We start from the raw sequence: 27,315 nt of genomic DNA on the forward strand, positions 1-27,315 counted from the left end.
GGTGAAAAACAGACACAAAGTACAATATAAAGTAGCAGGTAGCATATTAACAAATATGTACAGGGAAGTAGTCATCAAAGGAATGTTCTGAAAAGAATTAATGTCTAAGTTTAGCCTACTAACATTTAAAACCTCGGCTGAGTTTATGACATTTCACGTTTACATATAAATACTGACACATGGTCACTTAGCCATTAAAAACTGTAAACATCTATCAACTTACTGCTAAGAGCAATGTCTAACAATATTGTAAATATGTGGCTGAGAGACGAGGCCTACATGTATGTCAGGTGTTGTTCAGGTAGAAGTTCTGAATAGTCTTCGACAAGACATGCGACTTACTGACTAAGTAGGAAGTTGTAAGACTTGTAAGAAAATACTAGTAAGTTGTAAGATTGTTGTTGTAAGAAAATAATTTACAATGGTCATGACAAGTGTTTGGGACACTTACATACCTAAAGTATATATTAATAAGTAGCCACTCCACTCTAGCGTCAAGTACATGTAGAATTTTTAAGGGAAATTATTCATTGATTGGTCGTTGTTGAACTTCACTTCTTTTGACAACTTCATACATGTTACAACGTTTTTGGTCTACTATTCTGGACCCTAGAGACTCCTAACTCTTAGCATGCTACTGGACATCCCAACAATTCAATGCGTTTAACCTTCTCCCTGCTGATTACGTAACTCTATACTCACTTCCACCATGGTATACAAGCCTACATCAGCAGAAAGGAGGTTAAACTTGTAAACTACACCTTAACTCTTTTTTCCATGTTATCCCAATCACTTAAACCACTGTTAACAGCATATTGTTCACTCAGTACATTACAGTATTACCGGTACAACCTGTTACTTACCGGCACTTCTACATTTACCAGTGTCTTGACATGGCTAAAGGCTCTTCTTCCAATATGTTACACGAACGCACTTCCATATACCTGTACTATGGTTTCCTCACTCTTATATCAAGACATTGGCACACCTTGCATTACATACATGTATCGACTTCCAGAGTTAATGTCAGAAAGGAATTACATATTCATCTAAAAATGGAATAGTCAAGCACATTTTAGGTTGAGATTCAATCATTGGATGACTTTGTATGAAGAATATGCACATACTATTCTAAATGAACTTCTTATTGAGGTTGCCTTGGAATTTGTGGAAATCCATGATCAGAATGCATGTTTAAATTGCATTCCCTATCTAAAGCACCAATCTGAAGAATTCCTAGTTTGCAGTTCATAAAATCCCTAAAACTGGAATGATAGGATGTTAACCAGCATTGCAAAATAGTTAGAATTAGTACATCGTGGCACATTACATTATACACTGTACAAGCCTACATGGTATTCTAAAGTTTAGCTTACAAAGCTCACAATGTGTTTACCAAAAGAATCCACTAGTACCAGTTCTCACTTTTAAAGATGCTCACATTATAGTGATGTAGAAAGTACCGTAGTCACTGTTTCTCCCCATCATAATTAATAATAGTACATCAAACATGTTTTACTGGAAGTGATGAATTGCAATAACTGTGGCATTGATGAGCCAAGCAAGAAAATGCCTGGAAGCCTGAGATGTTATATAGCTCTAAATAGCTATACCTAATACTGATAGTACCTCAATACCTGTTTCCTTTGGAATTTGGACCAAATGGCTCCACATGACTGTTACCTTAACTAGTAAGTTAATAAATGTATGTCATTACAGATCTAGCTACCATACAAAGCATGGAAAAAAACTGTATAGGGAACACACCTTTGTGCTTCCCCTGTCACTTTTATATACTTTCCCAAGTCATCCTCTTGGCAACTATGATACTGAACTGTACACAATGGCTCACTTCCTATGGTTCCATGACTTAGCTTCAACTATTGTAATATGTACAGACACATCCTAAGTACCTTCAGCTATAACTGTCTTTACCCAAGATTACAAAGTTACAAAACATGACTCTTCCTCTCTCCAATCTTCTGGCATGTTGTCTTCGAATGTAAATAAGTATGCAACTTCACAGCAATTAGCTTCTTTCACATCACATAAGGTACTTAAACAGCAGTTACATCATTTCCTTAAAAATGTACCACTTGTGGCTTTGAATAACTTTTCACAGTCCTCAGGTCCCATTCAAGTGCAACATATTCTCCACACACTTAAAAACAATAAAATCACAAAATCATGACTTCAACATGAGACCTCCTTATTTACATGTAACTGGTAGTCAACAAAATTTAAAATGTTCTCCTTCAATCTTTCCACCGTCTTGTGCTACACCTCTGTGACCTGAGATTTTAAAATGTCTGATGGTGTATTTTGTAATTAATTGCACTCAAGTTGATAGCACTGTGGTTTACAGACTGTTTGCTTGTAAATGTGCATGATGTTAAGAGAATAAAGAAACTGGATGAAGTCTCTACAAAAGCATCCACTAGATTTCACCAGTGTTTGAAAAATAAAATCTGTCTTTCATCATTTGTCAGTCACTGAGGAAAGACAGTGGCTACTATCTGAATTATCTCACTTTTTAGACACTGTTTCACTTATTCTCAATCAAACAATGCAGTATTTAACCCGGGTGCCTAACCCTTATTGATGTGCATGATGATGATGATTGGCACAACGGAGCAACATTAAAGTGGGGCTTCACAAGTCTATAACATCCTTTTCTATTGCAAATCCGTTGATGGCATCACAGACGTGTCCCAGTTCAGCCTGAACGCTGACTGGGGAGGACAGAGGCTCTCCACTCAGGGCCTGACTCTCCTGCCCCTCCCCCTCCCCCCGGTCGTACATCTCATCTCTCTCCCTCCTCTGAGGATCGCTGAAGCTTCTGCGCAGGGTGTCCTGTCTGCTGCTCTCCCCACTTTGCGAGTCCTCTCCATCTAACTGTGAATACCCCTGCTTGGAGGGGTTGGACCCCAGAGAAAGGCTGGACCTGGAGAACTTGGGCAAGGATGTCAGAATTTTCGGCTTGTTTTTCGCGCCTCCCACCGGATTCTTTTTGTACTTGGGATTTCCCCCGACGGCCCCAAGCTCGGTCATGGATCTGCTTTTGGAAGGGGACTGGGTTTCTGAGGAGGGTCCAGTGCTGTCACCGCCCTTGTTATCAGTCGTACTAAGTGTCAAAAGAGAGGTTTCGCCATCAGAGTCACTCTTACCCGACCCAAAGTCTCGCAAGGTGACTCCTAAGCTAAACGTGCTGCGGCTTTTCGCTGGTGTGTACATGTTTGTGAAGACATTATCTATACTCCGTCTGAAGTTTAACGGAGAGGGTGGCTCAAAGTCCAAGTTGCCATCTAGCAGGGGAGCATCTATAAGTGAATTACTAGGTGAGTTACTGTTAGACTCACTGGGTGTCTCATCTGAGTCACGTTGGAAGATTTCGATGTCCACCACGTGCTGGGGACTGTCCACATCCGCATAGTGCGCCGGACTGTCGAAGTTGGACGCCTGACGAGAACTATCAGCATCAAGGTACTCCTCTGAAGTCTCCATGTCCACATAATGCCGGGGGCTGTCCACGTCAGTGGCGTAGTGTTGTGGACTGGTGGTGTTGGACGTCCCCTCTGCCTCTGACCCGGTCTGAGCCTCCAGGTCTTCCTCATACTCCTCCTCATCTCTGGTGTCCTGCTCACTGCTGGCAAAGTTATCGTAGGTGGTGGTGAGAGTCTGCACCTCTATGTTCTCCAGTATCTCATCGTCAGTGGTGGGATTGTCCTCGACGATGATGCTTGCCTGAGAGATGGAGCCCTGCACGTCGCTGGGAGCCATGGTGATCATGGGAATCATCTCCGCGATGTCTTTGGTCCCCTGGGGGTTGTGGATGTTGCCCAGGTTGCCGTCGCTGTGCGTCATGCACGAGAACTCGCTGTAGTGGTGGGCGTTGCCATCCGGCAGATCCAGCTCAATCTTCTCCCCTCTGTAACAACACCTGTAACATCGGGGTAAGCGGGGTCATTATGTGATAGATACTCCTTGTTGTAGAACTTTTTGATTTCCTATTACTTATGTTCTTTTCATATGGTGACCCCTTGTCTATATTTTGTGCATGCTTTGATTTCTTCTGGATGGTTTTACTTTATGCTTTTGTTCTGTTAGATGTTTGAATAAAAAAAAAATCTACCACATTCTACAAACTACATTCTGATGAGTAAAAAAAGATATATTTTTTTTCATTTTGGTGACATTCCTGATTTGTAACAGTGGCAGAAAGTAGCTAGAGTAAAAACAAACAAACAAAACAGTACCTGTAACAGCAGTAGCAGCATCTGCCGTAGCAGGGGTCGCGAGGGCGCCCGTCCTTGTGGAAGCGGAACGGCTGCGTTGCCACGTAACTCATCGTGACGCACATGAAGAACTCGCACAGGCGGAACGCCGTCTGGAAGCCCCACCAGGGCCACGGTTCCGGCTGCTTGTAGAATATCCCAAACACTTCCACCATGGCATACACCTGAAGTAAGGAGCACAGCAGCCCCAAAATCGCGGTGACTAGGGTCACTTTGACGGCAGTTCCCAGGCGGGTTTTCGCCTTCTTCTTGATGGGGTTTATCCCCGGCAGCTTGGACTTGCTGAGGCTCATGCGCTGCAGTTCCTTCATCCTGTGCCTGGCGCTGCGGTACAGTCTCCTGAAGATGAAGAAGTAGGAGAAGGCCAGGATGATGCCCCAGATGGCAAACACGCCCTGGCACACCAGCATGAGGATCTTTGCCGTCCCGAGGAACCCGATGATGAGATCCGTTGCAACCGACAGCCCGAAGTGGAGAACGATGATGGAGACCATCACGCAGGTCTGGTAGACTTTGGGTGACATCGCCTGCATCTTCGTGGTCTGTAGTAGGGCCAAATACAGCAGGCAGAACGCAGAGGTCATGCACGGGAAACCGACGCTGAACAGGAAGTAGGACAGCGCTGGATGGAGCAGCTTCAGGGAGTTATACGCATCCACAAACATGTAGACTGCCCGCGATGCACCCATCAGGAGCATGAGGAAGTTCAGCGCTAAGAAATATCCCATACTCAGCAGATGCTTCCTGGTAAGTCTGACCATGCTGACGAGGGAGTAAAGAGCAAGCAGAGCAAACAGACCACCGATGGTGTAGATGTGGACGAACCACCAGAACCGCCAGGTGTCCTTGGCCTCGTCCCACTTAGGTTCAGGCTCGGCCCAGGGTATGTGGTCCCAGCCCATTCCGAATGGATCGTTCGGCTCACCCGTGGGCTCTGCTTCCGGCTCAGCTTTTGGCGTCCACTCTAGATTGGGATTGGGTTTCCATGGAGGGGCTCTCTCTGCGGTGGGAGATGGCTCCGTCTCTGGGACTGGAGGAGGGTAATTTTCAGAAGTGGGGGATGGTTCAGCGTTTGGAATTTGAGGAGGGTTGGTCTCTGGGGTTGGGGATGGTTCAGCATTGGGAATCTGAGGAGGGTTGATGTCTGGGGTGAGGGATGGTTCTGCGACGGGAATTTGAGGAGGGTCGGTCTGTGGGGTTGGGGACGGTTCTGCAGCTGGAATTTGACTATTTTGAGGTGAGCTGGTCTCGGGTGTGGGGGAAGGCTCTGCCTCTGGGACTTGCGGAGGGTTTTGCTCAGGAGTCGGAGATTGTTCTGCCTTTGGTGTAGTGGACGGGACTACTTCTGGGGTTGGAGATGGTTCAGATTCTGGAGTTTGAGACTGTCCTCTGGGCGGGGTTGCAGCCTGCTGGGTTGTGGACGATTCACTTGGTGAGCCTGAGGTAGGAGTTGCACTGGGCTCAGGTTCTGGTTCAGGCTCAGGTTCAGGCTCTGGTTGTGGAGTCTGTGAGGCTGGTTTCTGTGTTGTAGGCCCTGTAGAAGTGCTCTCGTATGGACCACTGTTTCCCCCATTCCCCATTTGTCTGCTCACAGGTGGATCCATCACAGGTGTCGAAACTATCGGACCCACGGTAGTTGCTGATCCATCTTCTTGTGATGGTTGTCTGTCTGTTGGAAGTCGAGGTGGAGAAACAACTACACTGATGCTTGCACTATCCACAGGAGAAACAGTTGATGGCAGAGCTGCTTGTGTAGTCATGTCTGGCTGCAACATTTGTGAAGGGCTTGCCTGTCCCGGAATAGTTCTGCTGCTCTCTCCTGACTGAATCCGTACATCAACAGTTGGAGTAGGTTTGACATCAGGCCTGTCACTCGACTGAATAGGCAGGACAGCAGGAGTTGGCTGAGGCTGCAACCGTGAAATAAGAAGCACCGCTGTCGAAGGAGTGGGTTGAAGAAGCCAATTTGTAGAGCTTAACGGCCCCTGAGATGCATCGATCTGACTTGGGGTGGGTTGAACTTTAACAACACTACTTGGCTCCAACTGCAGGGTTTTTGTAGGGGTTGGCGTGGGTTGACTGCTGACAGGCTGAACCCTCGTAACCATGGAAGATGACTGCACATTGCTGGGCATTAGTGTCACAGGGCTGCCTTCCACGGACACACTATCCTGGCTGGCAGACTGCCCACTGTCTGTGGATGAAGTAGAGGTGTCCCCGGAAGGCTGAGCATCATCTGTAACGGGTGGGATCGATGTCGGGATCACTGACTTGGTCCCTCCACGGCTAATTGTCGTGGATGAAATTGGCGTGGTCGATCCTCCGTATCTCCTGGTGATGGCATTAGATGGCTGATGAGCGGAATCTGCTGGCAGGATACGATTCGTTGTCTCTGGCCTTTGGCTGGTGCCCGTACCTCTGGATGCATTCTCTTGGGTCACAGTGGGCACATTTTCTCGGTTGGCCTCACAGACAACGACATGGCAAAAGATCACAAGAGCTAGACACAGGCACGAGGCTGTATGCCCTGTGTACATGATGAGCATTGGAATGGTTGTCTCCTACAGGATGTGCTGCTTGTCATCTGGACATCGCGATCTCAGTCTTCTATTGGAATGGCAGCTTGAGAGAATCCAGAAAGCCCTGCAGATGGGAACAAGAGACAAGGTCAAACATATGTTCAGTGGAAGAAAAATTACTCTAATGGCATCGAATAAAACTGAGGGACGGATCAGGGATTATTATAGGGAAGGGAGCATCATGATCAGTCACAAAATAGGAGAAACCAATTACAAGGGGGAGGGGAAAGAAAGACAGCAAGACTCCAGAAGATGCTGACAGAAGATAAATGCAGAATGTTAGTAAATGGTACATTTTCATACATTTATCTGATCCGATGGCATCTGGAATGCATCTCTCCCTGCAAATACTTTATTTCCCTCCATAACCATTAATACTTCATGTCCCTCACGTGCATATCTTGAATGGTATTTCTCACACCGTGAAATAAAGTGATTTTTAATGTGATTTCTAAAAAGCTACTTAGTATACACACGTTGGCTCCCTGCCTCACATATAACAGGCCCTCTCTTGCCACAATGAGATTGAACAGACATTTAATGGTGTCATGGTCATATGTAATTATCTGCCAGAAGTAACTAAGATACATGTACATCACAGTGTTACAATAAGTTACAATTTCACTAAATTTTGTACTTAAACTTCGGCTGGAAATCAGAAGACTACATGCATATTTTGCAAGATATTACAGGTAACAGAAGGCAATTTTCAAATATTTAAACCAATGACTGCTGACAAACTTGATACCAAGGATTGTGTGTCACCACGACTGTGTTATTAGATCCTACCCATCGGATGGCCTTGGGGACTCACAGAGGCACATAAGGGCTATAACATGAGGCTGACAAATGGTCACTTATACCCACAAACCAAATGGCCAGCGAAAATTGGAAAAAGCAAACACTCCCAGTGGCAACCCTCCATTCTAATGATATGGCATAACTAATTCACAGGAGTACTTTAACCAGTTTTATTAAGGTTGATTATGATTAGTCTGTGACTCTGTGTTCATTGTTTTTTCCTGAAGAAATGTGGAGTGAAATTGCATTTGGCAAAATACATGATGTACATAAGACACACATAACAGTTACGGTTAGTTAATAACCATGTTCTTTTGGACCTCAGTAATTAACCGAAATTCAAACAAATCAATCAAAAGGATCATGAGTTACAATGTATAGGTGCAAACATACAAACACACCCAAAACAGAACCTCCATCCACAGAGACCCTCCTTCATGGAGGCAATAAAGTGGCATTAAAGATTTCAACTATATGTTTACAACAAAGGCTGTACTACGTCTCTATGGCCAATAATACTTAGAATGTTACCACAAAATTAACACTGAACATCAGGAGCAATTCTGAATCAGTTTTCTTTTGAATCAGGTGTCTTCTTAAAGACATCTGGTTGCTCTGTTTAGTCTCTGCTCAAGGTTTTTAGTGTAGAAACTGTGGATCGATATAAGAGGTGATCAATCTATCCTTCCACACAAAGAGACTTTTCTTGGAATGATAGGCAATCTCCTGGGAGGAGTTAAGATATATGGAAAGCATTCACATATCGTTGACCTAAAAATGCAAGCAGCAAAACAGACCAACCCTGAAGAAATGACTGTCTTTTTCTGTCCTCATGGCTCTCATTATAGAACAGAAAATGGTAACCTAAGTGCAATAATTCTGCATCCAAGGCTAAACACATGAAATATCTGTAAATTGGTGAAAAATGTCCTGCACTTCTTAATATAATATCTGTTATTTCTCCTGATTGCTTTTATCATCATGACATCCATCTAATAGTAGTAAGTAGTATGCAAATTGCTTCCTTCATTTGGGCTGAAGAAACATACCGGGTACCTAATTCTTTGGTTTTCTTCAGGGAAGAGTTGTGATGTTTGGATGAATATTTGGATGGCATAGCTCCTACAGCTTTGTACATGCAGTACAAATCTTCACATATATTTTACATTTTGTACTGACAGTACGTATACTGATTTCATATTTCTGAAGCCAGCTCCAACCTTAGCTTGTCCTCCAATTGATGCCATTCGCTACAGTCTAATTACTCTAACCCCAAGTAAAACTGTTATTACCTTCGCCAAGAAGGTTATGTTTTCAGGGGCGTTCGTGTATGTGTGTGTGTGTGTGTGTGTCTGTCTGTCTGTCTGTCTGTCTGTAAACACGATAACTTGAGAAGGCCTTGATGGATTGTCTTGATACTTGGTAGGTGGGTAGGTCTTGATGAGACCTCAAAATGATTAGATTTTGGGCCCCCTAGCGGCTTGTTATGGTACTGCAGCTGAACTTCCGGTTTTGATATCTCATGATCTAGACATGCTAGAGTGACGAAATTTGGATGGTAGGTAGCTCTTGTGCTGGGGAAGAAGTGACGTGAGTTTGGGCCCCCTAGCGGCTTGCTCTAGAACTGCAGGGATATATTCTTGAAAATATTCAAAAGGGGATAACTCAAGAACCGATTGACGGATCGTCGTGATTTTTGGTATGTAGGTAGCTTACGCGATGTTTAATATAATTATGTGACAATTATGCAAATATGGATGTAATTTGCATAATTTATGGGGAAATTCTATAAATCAGCTGCATTCCATGATAGGACAATTGAAGCTTGTGACATTGGTAATTGACAATGAGAGAAACACAGGAAGATATTGATTATGTTAATAATGACTTAATTTGCATAATTAATGAGAAAATTTTATAATTATGTAATGATAACTGCCTGGAATTTCATACTTGTGGTATTTGAAAGTTTAGTTGACGTGAACATCATTAAACATAATTTATTCAAATCAGGACCTCATTTGCATAATTTATTAGGAAATGCTAGAATGCATTGTTTGTTAATATATATAAGACTGTCTTTTGGTTGAGATTATGATAAAATGATATAATTCATGAAAATTAGGTTCCTATTTCTTAAATCAGGGGGGAATAATCTAATCTATAATTTGTCAGTCATAATGTTTAACATCATTTGGCGAAGGTATGAGATCGGGGAACTCTAGTTATACATCAATCAATTACTGGCTAATTCTGTCAAAGTAAATTCTAATCAGAGGCCAACGGTATTGCAAGGGGAAGATCTACAAGGCTGAAGAATCATCTGAAGATGGTCATTTATCATCCATATGCATTCAGCGGGGATCTTATAGCTTGTCAGTGACAAATCATAGGATCTGCTGAGGATTACCCTAGGAGACAATACGCCTACAAGAGTATACCTAGTAATGTTACCTGAGTGAGACAAATGTATTACTATTATCATGCTTTTACTTTTGGAGCACTGATAGAAGCTCCTGCACACTGACCTCATCTAAAATAAAAATTGGAAGTTTAATTCCCTGAGCTACTAAAACTAGTTAAGTGTTCAATCTCTGGACATTTGATTTGGCCTCATTTGTTACAGTTCACCTGGTAGCAAGTGGGTACCAGACAGTCCCATCTGCAGGTTAACCTTCCCCCTGCTGCCTATCCCCATAACCATGCCGATTTGGTGCCAAACAGCTACCTTAGCAGGCTGAAGGTTAATTTGTGGACCAGCACACCACCAAGATGTAGACATGAGCAGGTGCTGCTAGAATAACAGGGATTTATTCTAGTCCAATGGGCATAGCAGGGTCATACCATTTTGGCCCTAGAAAAATAAGATGATTTTATCCTTTAAACATGATATATGAGTGAACACTTGTCTCCTCTCTAGGTAATGCACAAGAAAGAGATCTCTAGATACTCAGGCCCAACGGGCCTAGCAGGTTTAGACATTTGGCCTTAGAATAATGAATCCATGAATCATGTACCAGGAAGATGTCAGACCTGAGACAAAACTACCAGTATGAACATGACTTTAGAAGCAAGAAATTCAACGTAGAATTGAAGAAAGTTCAAGAAACATATTCCTGGATTGTTCTAAAGGTAATTGCTATTCAAAAGTACAGATGTAACTTCCTCTCAGGTAGCTTTTTCTTATTACAATTGCCAAGAACATTCCAAGGTTTGCACAAATCATTTTCATGGCCATGTTGGTAATCAATCTGTGAGCTCCATGCCACAAGATCTATTACTTTTTATCGTTTCCTGCTTTTGTACCAAAAAAATGGGCTTTCACATTTAACTTGATATATGAGGAGCACAAAATTAATTTCCACCCTTGACATTTATGGATGAATAGCAAAGTAGATCTAGGTCATGGAATGACATGGTGCACAAAGGTTAAAACAATATATTAGCTACACAGAAGCATGCATACAGTAGGCTAACTGGGTAACTGTGTCAATCTGTCCATTATCATTAATAACACTTTGAATACGCCAATACACTTGATTGGGGAAGCTCAGGTGCATGTAAAAAGCTATTCTCCTACCTTTACTCTTGCCATATCATCTATCAAAGCATTTTCAATATTACCATAAGGCCACACCAATTTAATTTCTTGGTTAACGGATTTTTATAGAAAAATAATGGAGCGGGCGGGCGAAAAAAAAATAAAAATAAAAACAGGCCTAGGCATCCTATTATGGCCCAAAATGGTACGATAGGAGCCATGAAGGCAACACACCAGGCTGGTTCAAAATTTAAACATGAATTTTGAACTTTTAATGATACCAATGCATTGAAAGATGGAATAACTGTAACAAGTAGGTTGAAAAGGACTGTTTTCAATTGTTCAGGGCAAAATATGAGCATTTTGTAGTTGATTCTGGATTTTTATTTTTATTTGCAAATCAGAAAAAAATGAAGCGGCGAATCCGTTAACCAAGAAATTAAATTGGTGTGGCCTAAGTGACATTAAATACTACATGTGTAATATTTAAGATACCCAAGTAACATTTTGTGGGTCACATAGCAGTAGCAGAATTTAAAACATCTAAAAAGCTTCTTACATGCTCTAATGACATATATCCCTCAGGGTATCCATTGACTTTGAACTAGCAACTTGTACACCAAGATCATAACCATTCTTTTTATCTATGATGGTATATTATACATTGATTCCTGAGTACATAACAGTTTATAATTGAGACATACGTTCCTGTACAATCATTTTTCCTTCTAGATCCGAAAAGGTAGTAATACCCATACTTCAATTGTGACCTAAAAACTCTTGCATTACCTCAACTCAACAGACCTTAACTTAAGATTGATGTTCAAAAGATGGCCATTTCACTAATCTGGGAGTTAAGGAATGGGGTAAGTATCTGAATTCATGTTGTATGTGCCTGTGAATACGTAGCATCAAACTTGACCCACCAAAAATTAAGTCCATAGGGGTACCGGCACATTCCTGTTAAAGCACAAGAATGTATCACTGAGGCATGATCTGTAAGCTTTGGGCTGCCTTTACGCAAGAAGAAAATTGGTCTTCAATAACACGTTAGGAAGCGTGATATTTTGGCACATAACAATCCTTACGGCTGGGTGTGCATGTATTAAGGACCTCTGCTCATGACGTTGAAAGATTATGAGTGGTGGAAGTGGATAGAGGTTATTACAAAATCCGGTTAGTGTTTCATAACTGTTGGTACCAGTGCTTTGATAGAGGCCCAGTTTGGGTCATTCTGAAAAGCTGCAACTTCTTAGATTTTGATGCTTCGTAGAAAAGACATTTACAGTAGGTTATATTTGAGTTTGATAAATCTGGATGGGCATCTTGCCTCCCTTATAACACATACAGTCAAACCTGTACAAGTGACCACCTGTGCATAAGGACCACCTGGTCCCTTTGATAATTTTGCCCACTGACATATATTGACCACCTGTCAGGCTGGCCATATAGACTAGATTTTATCAGTCCCCTGAGTGGTTTTCATGGGTAGTTTTGATTGTGGTGTATACGATACTGCCCCCTTCCTAAATACTTCTAGCAGCAAAGTCTTGGTGTAACAGGATGAAGCATGAATGACAAGTTGCCCATTGGATCTACCTGGGGTTATGAAAAGAGGACACACCTATCCGTCTCTCATCAAGCAGATGTCAGAGGGATGACAGCAAGCCAGACCATCAAAGCCGCTCACTGATATCCTGCTGGTGCCACGCTGTCTGATTTTGATTTCTGAAGGTCTAACAAGCTACGTTGATCAAAAATACTTTCCTCGATACATTATGGAGACACAAATTTCCCTCCTGTATTTCTTCAGGCTTTTCGAAATGTACCCAAGGCTGCCTTTTGATTGATTGGAATTACAATCATAGTAAAAAATATCCCTAGCCTAGGCGACAATTCTCAGTGAAGTTGTATATTTTGCAAATACATATGATCAACAATACGACAATCTAAACGGATGAACAAAGTCATCTTTCATTTACAACATGTTTCTGAAACATCAATTTACCTTAATACAAAAACAAGCCACTAGGGGACCCACACCCATGTCACCCAAGCATGTCCAGATCACGAGATATCAAAACTGGCAGTTCTGCTGCAGTACCTAGAAAAGATGCCAGGGGACCCAAAATCTAATCATTTCTAGCTCTCATGAAGACCTACCCACCTACCAAGTCTCATGACAATGCATATTAAGCTTCTTGAGTTATGCTGTTCACAGACAGACAGACAGACAAACGCTACTGAAAACATAACCTTCTTGGGTTATGCTGTTCACAGACAAACAGACAAATGCTACTGAAAACATAACCTTCTTGGGTTATGCTGTTCACAGACAAACAGACAAACGCTACTGAAAACATAACCTTCTTGGGTTATGCTGTTCACAGACAAACAGACAAACGCTACTGAAAACATAACCTTCTTGGTGAAGGTAATAACAAAATATACTAAGTAGTACTATTAAAATTTAAAGTACTTTCTTGGCAACCAAAGAAGTGGGGGGGGGGGAGGGGAGAGAGAGTTAAGACTGCCTGCTACATGTATGTATGGCGATGTTGGTGCATGCGCACATGTCTGTAAAAGTCACGAGAATTCACGTAATTACAATTATAATTCTCTTGAATGTTTGAATAGATTTGTTTGATGTTTCCGCCTACCAGCCCAGATTAATTCTTTTTCCACGAAAATGAGTCTGGCTCTTGCAGAAAAAACAAAATGCCATCGCATCACCTCATGCGACGTCATTCTTCCAAATAAAAGCAAATGTGGCCTTACTTCAACAGATCAATAAAGGTATTAGATGCCATATTCATGAATTTTTGCAGTTATACACTGTGCAACAATACAGTCTGCACAGTACGGTCAGAAGGTACGAGCAGGCAGAGCCTGTCCGGTCGCCTTTCTCCGGCCCCGGCAGTCACCAAACCACCGCCCCAACCCCTTTCTAACTACGAGGCAAGGAACCTCTCTAGACATGTATGAAGAAGCTGAGAGAGTGTACTACACAATAAAGGATGAAGATCTCCCCCAGTCTTTACAGGCGGCGAGGCGGCAGCAGGAGTCACCCCAGGCAGGAGTTGAAACCAGCGGGCCACCCCTCCAACCCCGTCCCGTCCCTCAGAGTGGTTCACGTGGGCGTGCCTGCCATGGCAACGGCGCTTCTGACAAGCAGCGGGAAGACCAGGACATGTCTTCACACACTTATGAAGGCGACGAGGCGGTGAAACGTCACGCAACGTCTGCAGGTATTAAACCGACGCTTTTCACACCTGCATGCATTTTACAGTAGATATTTGTACTATAAGAAGAAAATATTCCTCTAGAGAAGGTATATGATAACTTACAGACTATTGCATGGTTTGCTGTATGGGTAAATTTGATTATAAAATCCCTCCACTGTTTAGCCTGGTTACCAAACCTATTATAGCTCCCGAGTCCTACATCCTCTCCGCTATTTGCGGAGAGGATGTAGGACTCGGGAGCTATAATAGGTTTGGTAACCAGGCTACCACTGTTTACTGTACGCCCAAAATGTAAAATCCATCAGCAGGGTACGCGAACATTCTCGCACCGGTGAGAATTCAATGTAATAGAAATCACAGCTTCGTCAAAGGTACAAATTTCCTGCAACAACTGGCCTCAGGCCTAGGAAAAATCAGTGTTTCTGACATCAGTTGTGAAAAATAAGATCGTTAGGTAGGAACTAGGGCCTCATTTGCACAATTAATACGAAAATGCTGTTGTTCCTTGGTGGTGCATTATGGGAATTTCATACTTATGGATATGCATAAATTTGTAAAAACTAAGCATCACTAGCGGCATGAATTACATAAATTTTGGAGGTCATTGATTAAGGATGAAATGTTAAATGCCTGACCTCCGACTCGTTTGTTAATGTAGCGTTTAAGTTCTATATTTATTCATTAACATGCTGAGTTCTTAAAACCCTTGTCCTGCAGGACCCATATATATATGACTTGGACATACAGTACCATCTGGGGTATATTTTACATACAGTACCATCTAGGGTATGTACCATTTGGGGGTGTTTCTCGTGCAACGCATCACACCGCAGCGAAACGCAATGAATGCGGTAACTACGCCACCGCAGGGCAAAAAAAGTCAGTGGTCTGTGACCTGATTACGACTTCAAATTACTTGAAAATATTGTGTAAAAAAGTCCAGCAGAACAAGGGTTAAGTTGACGTGAGCGATAACCTCAGGTATGTTTTTCCTGCCAGACACCACGTATCCGGGTGGAGCGAGCAGCCGCCGTGGTGTCTGTAGCTTCCTCCGCGCCCGCCGCAGCTTCCTGGTCGCCGGCATTGCGGTGCTCCTGAGCCTAGGTGTCATTGGACTTGCACCTCTGACGTTCAGCAACAAACAGGTAACAGTGTTGTACCATAAAGCCTGTTGTCTTGCTATAACTTTCATTCTCATCTTAATCTGTTTTTAAGAGGGTACAAAAAAATTGCTGCTGTTTTTCATACGTTTGTTTGTTACGTTCCGTATTCTGATGTGTGTATACATGTTTGTAGGAAATATCTCAATTGTCGACTACTGTTGACGCCTTGAAAGTCAACCAAGACAACATGCGTCAACTGTCTGCTACTGTTGACGCTTTGAAGCGCGACCAAGATGCCTTGAAGCGCGACCAAGACGCCTTGAAGCGTGACCAAGATGAGGTAACACGCGACCAAGACGAGGTAAAATGCGACCAAAATGACATCCGTCAACTGTCCGCTACTGTTGACATCTTGAAGCGCGACCAAGATGCCTTGAAGCGCGACCAAGACGCCTTGAAGCGCGACCAAGATGAGGTAAAACGCGACCAAGACGAGGTAAAATGCGACCAAGATGACATCCGTCAACTGTCCGCTACTGTTGACGTCTTGAAGCGCGACCAAGACGCCTTGAAGCGCGACCAAGACGCCATGAAACGCGACCAAGACGACGTAAAAGGGGACCAAGATGACATGCGTCAACTGCTTACCACTGTTGACGCCTTGAAACGTGATCAAGATGCCTTGAAACGCAACCAAGATGCCTTGAAGCGTGACCAAGACAACATGAAACGCAACCGAGACGACGTAAAAGGGGACCAAGATGACATGCGTCAACTGTCCACCACTGTTGACGCCTTGAAACGTGATCAAGATGCCTTGAAACGCAACCAAGATGCCTTGAAGTGTGACCAAGACGACATGCGCAGATTATCCACCACAGTTGAAGCCTTGAAGTGCGTCCTGTACAAAGAGCGCAAACAGACCGCCACCCTGGAGAAGCGTCTTCACGAGATCAAGCAGACTTTACGTAAATTAGTTTTCTTAATAGATTTGGGATTTATTGTTGATGAAGCATCTATATTGCATGTACTTGTTTGTCATGATTTTCAACATGAACCATCCTATGCCTGTTGCTGAATCAGATACAAAACGTGTTTTCCAGCATCTTGTCCCGAAGGTTACACAATGTGGCGTGGAACCTGCTTCAAGGCCTTCGACACATCCAAGACCTTCAGTGGAGCGGCGAATGCCTGTGGTGCAGACGGCGGCACCCTTGCCATGCCCCAAGACGCTGAGACCAACACCTTCCTGGCCTCTCTGTCCAAGTCTGTGAGCCACATTCGTGCCTTTTGGTTCGGTCTGCACGATCGGCGCGAAGAGGGGAGGTTTCAGTGGATGGACGGTTCTGCACTTGGGTCGTATAGATCCTGGGCTCCGGGACAACCGGACAGCCATGACGGCAACGAAGATTGCGTCCTTTACCCTACAAGCCAGAAAGACAAGTGGCACGATAGGAACTGCCACCAAAGGGCTTACTTCATATGCCAGGCCGCTCCAGGTACTTGTTGTATCCTCACTATTTTCAGAAACCCCTTCATCTAGTAAACATGGCACCATCATGATCAGGACAAGGTGGCAGACCATCATTGCGCCTGTCACAAACCATGTCTGAACTATATAAACCATTCCATAGCTCATCTTTGATAAGTCTCTTTTTTTTTTTCCAGAACGTCCATAGGCGACAGGCAGGACCCTCACCACTACTGCTCTCTGACCATCCGCAGTCAAGCTAACCAGTAAGAATTAAGACTGGGACTTATAGCATTGGGTTAGATCAGCATTTTTTCAAATGTTCCCTGGAGTTTAATCTTGCTTGTGCCTCCACTTCGAACTTTTTTGGGCAGTACACATTTTACGACTACTACAGAAGCAAATCACCCTTTCTTTCTGCATACTCCAGCTCTCAGGAGGAAGTTCCACACTGAAAGGTTCTTTCTAGAACTACATCACTACGGAACAAACTTCTCTGTGAATGTGTCCCAAATGGGTATAACCTAAATCAAGGACATTATACTACAGTACTATAATGTCCTTGCCTAAATTAATTTTTTTAAGTCTAAGGTAAACAAACCTCTTTTTGTAATCCAAAAAAACATATGAGTGGTTTGCATGAGCCTTGTTCTTTTAGGTGAAAATTGTAGTAAAATAGAAAAGAATCCACAGGAGAAATACTGAATGGGATGTAATGAAGCAGTACTGTACTATATTGTAGTCATGCTTCAGTCTCCATACGGATAGAATTTACATTTTACCTTTCATGTCTATCATTACATGATTGACAAAAATCTAGTGTTGTCGTACTAATTGTCAATAATTCTGCTATTTAATTTATGAAACATAATGGTCAAAGTATTAGAAGTAAGATAATCTCTTATTGTGTATACAGAAAAAAAAATGCTGTCTTGTTCCTGGTTTAATAATCTGAAAAACTGGTCAAGCAACCAACCAACCTACAAACATTATTGATTGCATATATGCATGACTCCACATGGTGCAATGAGAAATTTCCCGCTCAGTGGGTTGTAAAATCTGATCTAACAATGCTGGATGGAAACATGTTGGAATTTAGGTTATCTGTCACAATCAGTTTACATTTGCCCCCTTTTAGACCCTGGCCTGTCAGTGGTGGGGATATATTAATATTTTACCAGCAGGGAGAATTTTGCTGCATGTTTTTATTTTGTATCTACCCTTCTTGGCCTTTTCTATCAAATCAAATCTGTGAGGTCAGGTTGGTACATGTACTAATATGATCAGGTTATATTGAGTGGAATGGGTCAAACTAAAAGCAAAATGGGGAGAGTTTGGTAAAATCATTCTCTATCAGGCAGGTACACCATTCAGAACTGCAGGTACTGTACAATGTACTTAGGAATGAAAAAGGAATATAAGATGAGTAAGAAAATCTGCTTACTGACTTAAATTGTGCACCTTCATTTCACTGATGGATCTACACAAAGAGATATCTTTTATCAACACACAGAGATACAACATACAAATTTAATCATATCTTTTTTAACATCACAAAGAAGTACCTGTATAAAAACAACACATTAAGAGATACCAGCTGTATTTTTAAACAATACACAATAGATGCCTGTATTTTCTGTCAAACATCAAAGTGAGCAATTTGAAGAGACAACGAACTAGAAATAATAGGTGTCAAGCACGTTTGGCCAGAACATAACGCATGGCAACAAAACATAGCACAAAAAAAAAAGAAGTAGCAACAATATAAACCTACAAGAATATTACACTCCAGGCTTTGACTATTACATGCACTACAATGAAATACATCGACATGTGCGAAGCCATACAATAATTCATGACTTCTGGTATTACCTTGAAAAGGGCATTAAGGTCATTTTGAAGGCAGCTCCATTGTGCTTATCTAATTTTCCTTTCACACCAGTGCAAAACAGTCCGGTTCACCGCTGCGTGATCGATAATTTTACGTCTGGAGCAATATTCAGACGACCACAAGGGAACGCACGATAGCCAAATCAACACGGGACGGCCTCTCTTACAATTTATTCTATTCCCACCTACAATTTAGACGTTCATTTCCCTACAGGAGCGTTCATTCATCAAATCAGCTGCACATTGTGTCTATTACAGCAGCACAGGAGAAGATTTACAATGCAGGAGGTGCCTCAGTTATGGAGCCATCGATTTTCTGAATGGTGCCACCTCAAAATGCCTTTTTACCCCAACTCAATTTGTAAACCGATTGACAGCAACTGATACTAAGAATATCTTTCATTACAAAGAAAGAAATACTTATTTAAGGTGCAGATTTTATAAATAATTTTCGCGTCAAATTTTGTTTCTTTTGTTCATGGACTTATCATGATTAAATCATGAAGGCTACTAGACAATCATAGCCTTGTATTGTCACTAAATGACACTGATACATGTTATGTTATTGGATACAATAAAATGTTGTAACTGTTACAGCACTTTTTTGTTTAAAATCTTGCCAGGCATCTCTATTTTGCCTGTTTCTTGGCAAAGAGCCTCGCCAAAGCAATGTCACAGCCGAATACATATAATCTAAAGGTAGATGAATAAATAAAGACCAGTGATTCCAGTTTATAGCCGGAAGGGGACACTCAGCCTTATGCTGTTGCTGTATCCTATCAACTGGAAATCTAGACTATCTCCACATAAAGATTTTTCTACCATTTGCCAAAGGTTGATGAGCAAAATATAGATGTACAAAATGAAATACCATAATCTCCAAGCAGATGATTGGAGGCAAAATTGTGTCATTTTTCCATTGCTGTTACATAGTTTGATGGAAGGCAGTTTGTGTCAGAAACGGGCAGCTATGAAAACATTAACCTCTCCTTAGAGATCACAGGTACCCTTTTCCAAGCTATAGCTATTTATTCAGCACCGTGCACTTTCCTTTTGCCTTTCATTCTGGCTTCCTGTCAAAAACTGTATGGGTGAGTTTTCTTCTAGGTCAGAGGCTATACCCATTATCCTCCTCCTGTCATATTTTTCTGGTCGGATCATCTCACTTCTGTCTGTCTGGACAAAAAGGCCAGCTCACCTGCCAACTGTGTACACAACACACCTGACGGATTATCCTCTGATGTCTCAACATCGGGAGGGAAGTGACACATAAAGCCAAATATGGGAGTGTATATGAAGTGTATGTAGACAAACATGGAATATCCTGTATATGATAAGCTGTCACAGTGACACATTTCCATCCCAACCGCAGAGAAGTCTGTGCTTTTGTAGCTTTCTCTACCACCTGAAATGCTTAGACTAAAATACATGATTATGTTACACAACATAATCACACCCATAATACCTTATCATACGCATGAGAAATTCTAAGGATTTTAACTGTTAAAACCTATAAAAATTCTTCATTTGACAAATGCAGGCTGTGGAACATAGTAACGTTAAATATTTAACGTAACATTTAACGTTAAATATATTCTTGTATTGAATTGTTTGCAAATTATTTTCAAAAGTTGATTCTGATGTGCATTTTTCTTTTACATATCAGAAATGTTGTAATGCACTTGTAACTTAATATTTTTAAGCTGTACTTATCTGACCTTGACTGGCTTGAAGACTACTTCTGGGACCTGCAAAATTTTTTCTGTCACAGAAATGCAGACATTTTTTCTACAGGTCCTTCAGGATGTTATACCTTTGAGGGAGGTACTGTAGTATATGCATAGCCAGGATTCAAGCATGCAGACAAAGTCGTCCAACTATGCCAGCCTGCTAAATGAACAACAGGTACAAACGGGCTGAGTGCCAGGGGCCCGCTTACATGGGGAACTCACCATTTTCTAATCAATGGCGGACCCAGACAGTGTGGCATTTGATACCCGTTGAGTACATATCGATTCCCAAAAGCAACATTACAACAATAGCCTGTGTGGCATTAATACTGATAAAAAGATTGGATCCCTATAATACCAGGTAACAGTGTGTGATCTAATACAATGTCAAATCCTGGTGCACAAATCTATGTTCAGCAATAAAATAAGTATTCTAATTTGACCAGTGGACACTAATGAGTCTTCATGATAAACGGTGCACACCCCAGTTCTTGCGCGACCGGGGTCCGCGATAGTCCGTTGTAAAAAAGTGACGAAAGGGTTTTGAGGGTCCAAGTTTGAGGTGACATTTCTTATAAACTGCCACGAAGTATCATTAAACATTAACATGGCTGAAGAGTGTAAGAAATGGTGATTTTGGGGTGAAAATTTCTTTGGCTCCGAACCTTACTTCCGGGTATCCTTGCGCGCCAAGTGTAATCCGCCCGTTTGACCTAGTTTTCGCTCTGCGGCTTCGTAGGGGTGGATTTGCAACCCCTCGCGCCGTGGACTGTTTAGAAAATTACAGTACTAGAATTTTCTTTATAATTTACTCGGGTATAGTCAAGGCTTGGGTCTTTCTGCCAGCATCAGTCATTTCTGCCGGAAAGTTTTTTTTTGTGGGATTATCCTACGCAAAATTTCGCAATTTTGGGCATTAATTTTGGAGTGAAAATAATGTTTTTTCCGTTGATTTTACCAAACTTAAAAAGGTTGAAGAAACCAAACTCTTGTAGCTGAAGAGATATCCTTTCGTCCCATATACAGTTATTCTCTTTCCAAATTATTCCACGCCAGAGACGGTCGCTAGATTTGAGGGTGTGCAGCTTCGAATAGAGGCCCCAAATAAACTGGGGTGTGCCCCCTAAAAGGGTAGAACCATCTATAGGCATAGTTCCTCAAGAATAGCGCAAATTATCCTTATCTAATAAGTGTAATTCCTACCTCAATGCAGGAACAGTTTGATTGTAAGCAATAATGACTGTCTGTCTCAGTCACTCAGTTTGAACATGTAACGCTACATGTGTATTATACCAGCTTGTACATACATGTATGTGTACTTCTTTTCAGCACATAAACTACAGTAGTTTTCAGACAGAGCTCTACCTAGCTATCACTATAGTATCAGCTACTGTGGTTTGCTACCCCAGGTTAAATACCAGTGTCTCACCTGGTCACAGCATTCCTAATTCCCTAAGTTGTGTCCTTCCATACCCCATACAGGATTAAAACTCAAGTTGTTCCCCTTGAAAAGACAAATCCCAACAGCACTTTAAACTGTACAGGTGCTCTCAAGGTGAGAGTGTTATTTGTGCAGTAATTGGAGCCAACGAGAAGTAGGCAAGTAGCATTCCTGCTGCAAACGTTGCCTGGAATTCTATCTAGAGGGGGAACTATGTCCTTTGTCCCATGATTTTGCACAAGCAGGTGCATACATGTGTGTGCACCCGATACTTTTGGGATAACAAGTGATGCAACCAGCCACACAACGACTAGAATGGGGCAGAAAAATAACACATAAGGTTTGATACAGAAATAATGTTTTAAAAACAAGTCTGTATGTTGACATGTTTGTATTGCTCTCTGTTTACCTGTCCAGTCATTGAATGGTCTTGATGTAGGCATAGAAAGCAGTATTCAGGCTTTTGAACCAGCAGTGTTTATGTGGCATCTGATTTTGTTTTTCTAAATATGACCCTGAATTATCAACTGCCAATCAACAGACAAAAATCATTAATCAATGTCATTGTGTGGTTATAATGACATTTGGTTATAATGCACATTATTTGCGATACCTGTAACAGTTCAAAAAAGGTGTGAATTGCCATGTCAAGATCTTGCATTCGTTTGTTTTGGTTTGTTGGAAAACAAAGGAATAGTAGACAAGCCATTTAAACTGATTTGTGGTACTTCTTCTCACAGGACAATTCACAATGTTTTGGTCAGAATGACTGGTAGGCACGCTAGCCAATACAAACACCATGTCTGTGCTTACACTTGTCTAGTCAGGTCTTCTTGGTTCACTCATCGTTTTGATAAAATGAACTGTCTAGTCAGGTAGTCTTTTTTACCCCATCGTGGAAAGTGGCCTTCATATAATAGCCTTCATTACCATATTTCTCTCCAGCATCCAGAATAATTGATAGCTCAGGTACCGGTAAATGGAACATCCCTCCCCGAATACTTAGCCTCCGTGTCTCCAGGCTATGCTTTGATATTGGCACATTTTTATTTGCTAGCAGGCAGCGAATGTGAAACGTGGCCATCGGAACAAACCAGCAATAAAAAATCAGCATGTGGTGGTAGCGAGTACTAATAAATGCCACTATCAATAACCAAGTAAGAAGAACATGATATAAAGGCACAACAAAATACAGAATACAACATGATTTACATCTAAAGGGAAAGCCTGTTATGGAGAGTACAAAATGTATTGGACTCAGTGGGCTCCTTATCTCACAGATATCTTGAACCAAGGGTACCAGGGGCAATTTAAATCAAGCCAAGTACTAGTCAGGTATTAGTATCCATTCATATAATCTAGCTACCTGGTCCTATCAAACTTTCAAAGAACCTATGGCAAATACTTATTTTCAAATGAGTACTGGATAAACTTAAAAGGTACTATTAAGGACAGGAAACAAGGTTGGAATATACACTGTACATATCATAGAGCAGGCTTGGCAAACATAGTACGTCTCACTCACCTTTGAACTTTACAGTGACTGTGTTATCTTGAAGATCTTGGTCAATCAATCATGGAAAAGCAAAACAAACATACTAAAGTACCAGGTTGACTCTTATGATCGTCTGCACAGCAAGCTTTAGGGTACCTGTCTGAGCAGGATCCAGAGAAGACGACACACTGACTGTAATGGGCTTGTAGTCAGTCACTGTGTTGGACCAACAAACGTCCAAGATGTTTATATTGGCAGGTTTCTTACGAACATCCTGTACTTTTCCGCTACCGTTGATAAGAAAATACCTTACATTATCAGGATAAATGGTGAGCCCATGTCATCTTATATTGCTTGACTCATTCTCGTTATATAAGTTATACATATATATCAGTCAGATATTCGTGGGCCAGACTAAACAACAATCAGTGGCGACGTAGTGTACACAGGAAGTACATGACGGCAACTCATCACCAATTTCAAGTGTTTACCGCCTATGATGTCGATCATAACGTCACTGCAGGTTTTTCTTTCCTTTCTGTTGAAGTCATCTCCTGTGCTGGGCGTAAAACAATAACAGGAAGCTGTCTACATCAGTGAACGTTAACTGGTAACTAAAAATGTCATTAACATTTCCTGTGCAAGCCTTCTGAAAAACGTGGTAGTGAAAGAAACGATATAACCTCACACAGTGAATGATTAAAGCAATTTCTTACAAGCAGTCTTTGGAAGAATGCTAACAGCTGTAGCATAACAGTCTGTAAGTCTGTAGTGTAGGTAACATACTATTATGCTGACCTCCCAGCCAAGTTTGTGCAACCGTCTGAAATACCAACTGGCCCAGGAGATTTGGTCCCTCATTATCCGTGTAAACATTTTCATCTGACCTGACAGAGGATGCCCTTGGCACTACTCTACCTTACATCTTTATTATACCCAGCTGTAACACTGCTCCTGGCGACTGTGGGCCACCATATTTCTTGTTTTACTGCCCAACCCTGTGGCTAATCTATATTCATAAAAGCTGTGTCTGTGAGGTACTCTCCAAGCAGAGGTTTGGGTTTTGGGGGTATTTTTAGCGTGTTTTTAGGCTTTTTTATCGGGGTTTCTCATTTGCACTGAATTTTTTTTCCCACCAAATTTTTTTTTGGTGGGAAAAAAAATTCAGTGCAAAAGAGAAACCCAGATAAAAAGCCTAAAAACACGCTAAAAATACCCCAAAACCCAAACCTCTGCTTGGAGAGTATCTGTGAGGGAAGCTTGCTGGAATAAGCTGGGAGCAGTTGTAGGATCTGGCTCAGAACCTGTGACTATAGTATGAGGGGGTGTGTACAGCATTCTAAAGGAAATCCGCTGCTGTGATTCTTCCTGTGGCATTAACGTACGTTACTAGGAAGATTTCAGCATGTCAGTTGAAGAAAGGAAATGCCACATAATGTTATCTTGGTCAACCAGTGATACAGGAAATTGTAATTAGAAAAGATAAAATCAGGAGAATCATTACCTAACAACATACACTGCCTAAAACTGAATATTAGTACAGTAGTTACTATTGTATTTTAACACAGAATAAAGATGTTGGAATAAATTTTAATTCATTACAAAGCCAACTTGCAAACATATTGTTGTGATATGGTGGGTTGACCCCCCATAGTTATATCCCAAAGAGGCAGGGGACCTTCGGGAAAGCGGTCTACTCTGGGTGACGGTGTCTCATTGTTCATGTAACGTTATATCGTTACTGACAAACTTGACATTATCCTCGAGACCTTGACCCTTAACGTGGGTTGCCTACCCTTAGGATAAGGATGTTGCTGAATTCTCTTGCGATCTGCGTGGAACAACAAGGGCCTTCTGTTTCTAACCATCCTACGTTTGTATCTGGGAAAGCTGGACATGTTTTCGCCATTCAATAAAACATCCATAAAGAAGATTGAATGTAGGAATAATATCGATCGTGAAAAATACCCCCCCCCCATCCTTGTGTACGTATTTCTTACCATTTCAAACAACAGTGTAACGTTACAAATAACAATACTTTCAGTATCACTGCGTATATCTGATCCAGTACGTGTTACTTGTAGCTGGAAAGCTTGAGATAAACAGTGATTTAATTGGAGGGACAGGTTAAATACGTTATCAGTACACAGACGGTTTCGCAAACAAAGGCGCTGGTCGTGAGAAAACACAGTCGCGCGCTGGCTGAGAGAGCGTTCGGAAAATTATGCACAACAACACATCGGAAATCATTCAAACCTCACGGCACAGAAATATTCCCTGCAACAGATTAGAGCTCGGTGGGGGAAGATGTAAGTATCAGAAGCCTTACCGGGAAGACCTGGAGGAGGAAAACATTGCAGGGTGGTCCGTTGTTGTGGTGTGAAAGCATCGTCTGCAGCCGCTATACAAGCCAGCACCCTGCCGAGCTGTGTGACATCACCCGGCTCACGTTCATCCGGCGGGGGCGGGAATCGCGACTTTGGGGGGTTTCAGCATTCATCTAAAATTTATTACTTACTGATCTGGTACAAATAAAGCATGCGTAATTACCAGCATTTAAAGTAAATAGTTTTATATTTGTAATATATAATGTCGTATTCAATATTGTCTTTGATTTCTGTAAATCTGACGTAAATATACCCTACGATTTAATATGTATCCCCTATTAGAACGGAAGAGATGGACTCGTCCCACCCACCTGGAGCGGTCGGGAGACCACTTCCGGTTGTCATCAGGGGAAACAAACTGCCGACTGCTTTATGAATGAGACAAAAGAACAAATTCCTGCTACATGCTAATCTCCAAGCAGATCATACGGTGGCAAGGCAGTATCCATTGGCCAGAGGAGTGTCCATTAGCCTTCGGTGGCTAATGGACACTCCTCTGGCCAATGGATACTGCCTTGCCACCGTATGATCTGCTTGGAGATTACTACATGCCAAAGTATTGAGAGTACAATTCCCTGTATAGATAGATACTAGTACTAGTAGCTTTGGGGCGTAGAAAATCGGTTCGAGTAATTTCCTCCTGTCCTATTCATTTCCCCCTAGGTGCTATAACACCTGATCTCTCCAGGACTGAAGGAGTAAAACCGAAGACAACAGAACGAGGAAATACGTGTAGATTCAGGGCTGATGTCGAAGCCTTTATGTTGTTTGCAATGCTTCATTTGTTACATTTTCAACAATGGATCATCCTGATAACACCTGCAAAAAATACCATATTTCATACAGCATCATATCTAGTCCAAAGTGGTCCTTCGCAATATCCTAGGTTTTTGTGAATAAAAACATAAACATTGTAGGTAATGTAACATCGTAAATTCGTAATAGATGTCGGAAGAGGAAAATCGTTAGCCTCTACCAGGCACCGCGGATCGCTGGAAAAATAGTAGAAATGGGCCATAGAAGCTCCAATTTGCGACCCGTGGGTCGCAAATTGGAGCTTCTATGGCCCTGGATCTTCTCTGGTATACTATCCCTTTATTTCGGCCCATTTCTACTATTTTTCCAGCGATCCGCGGTGCCTGGTAGAGGCTAGAAAATCGTTACCCGCAAGCTTCTTGTCACCCAGTTTTAATTCACAAAACATGAATTAATAAAAGAGCCAGAAACATGGGAAAATGTGGAAAAGAAGCTTTCCCCCATATGCAACATCTGGTTGGAAATTAGCTACAACCAAGTCCAAGGGCCACCAAGGAAAACCTACTTTCATGGAGGAAATC

At 42.0% G+C, this 27,315-nt stretch overlaps 2 protein-coding genes across 2 annotated transcripts; one reads left to right on the top strand and one right to left on the bottom strand.

The window, feature by feature from the left end:
* Window positions 1-1,676: 1,676 nt before the first annotated feature.
* Window positions 1,677-26,037, bottom strand: LOC109469968. The gene is made up of 3 exons (XM_019768736.1): window positions 25,921-26,037; window positions 4,257-6,938; window positions 1,677-3,940 (listed from the first exon to the last, which is right to left on the bottom strand). The coding sequence occupies exons 2-3, from the start codon at window positions 6,839-6,841 to the stop codon at window positions 2,653-2,655; spliced, it is 3,873 nt and encodes a 1,290-aa protein (XP_019624295.1). The 5' UTR covers window positions 6,842-6,938; window positions 25,921-26,037; the 3' UTR covers window positions 1,677-2,652.
* On the top strand, window positions 15,357-17,331 carry LOC109470707 (CD209 antigen-like). The gene is made up of 4 exons (XM_019769761.1): window positions 15,357-15,606; window positions 15,758-16,532; window positions 16,668-17,063; window positions 17,233-17,331. The coding sequence occupies exons 1-4, from the start codon at window positions 15,445-15,447 to the stop codon at window positions 17,241-17,243; spliced, it is 1,344 nt and encodes a 447-aa protein (XP_019625320.1). The 5' UTR covers window positions 15,357-15,444; the 3' UTR covers window positions 17,244-17,331.
* Window positions 26,038-27,315: the final 1,278 nt, after the last annotated feature.

Source organism: Branchiostoma belcheri, unplaced genomic scaffold (assembly GCF_001625305.1).
Source record: "Branchiostoma belcheri isolate BF01 breed outbred unplaced genomic scaffold, Haploidv18h27 scaffold10, whole genome shotgun sequence".
Classification (NCBI taxonomy): Eukaryota; Metazoa; Chordata; class Leptocardii; order Amphioxiformes; family Branchiostomatidae; genus Branchiostoma; species Branchiostoma belcheri.

Coding starts and splice junctions, on each gene's coding strand:
- LOC109470707 (XM_019769761.1), top strand. CDS start 15,445: ATGTTTTTCCTGCCAGACACCACGTATCCGGGTGGAGCGAGCAGCCGC. Junction 15,607..15,757: donor TGACGTTCAGCAACAAACAG/GTAACAGTGTTG, acceptor ACATGTTTGTAG/GAAATATCTCAATTGTCGAC. Junction 16,533..16,667: donor CGAGATCAAGCAGACTTTAC/GTAAATTAGTTT, acceptor CGTGTTTTCCAG/CATCTTGTCCCGAAGGTTAC.
- LOC109469968 (XM_019768736.1), bottom strand. CDS start 6,841: ATGCTCATCATGTACACAGGGCATACAGCCTCGTGCCTGTGTCTAGCT. Junction 3,941..4,256: donor TGCTGCTACTGCTGTTACAG/GTACTGTTTTGT, acceptor CCGATGTTACAG/GTGTTGTTACAGAGGGGAGA.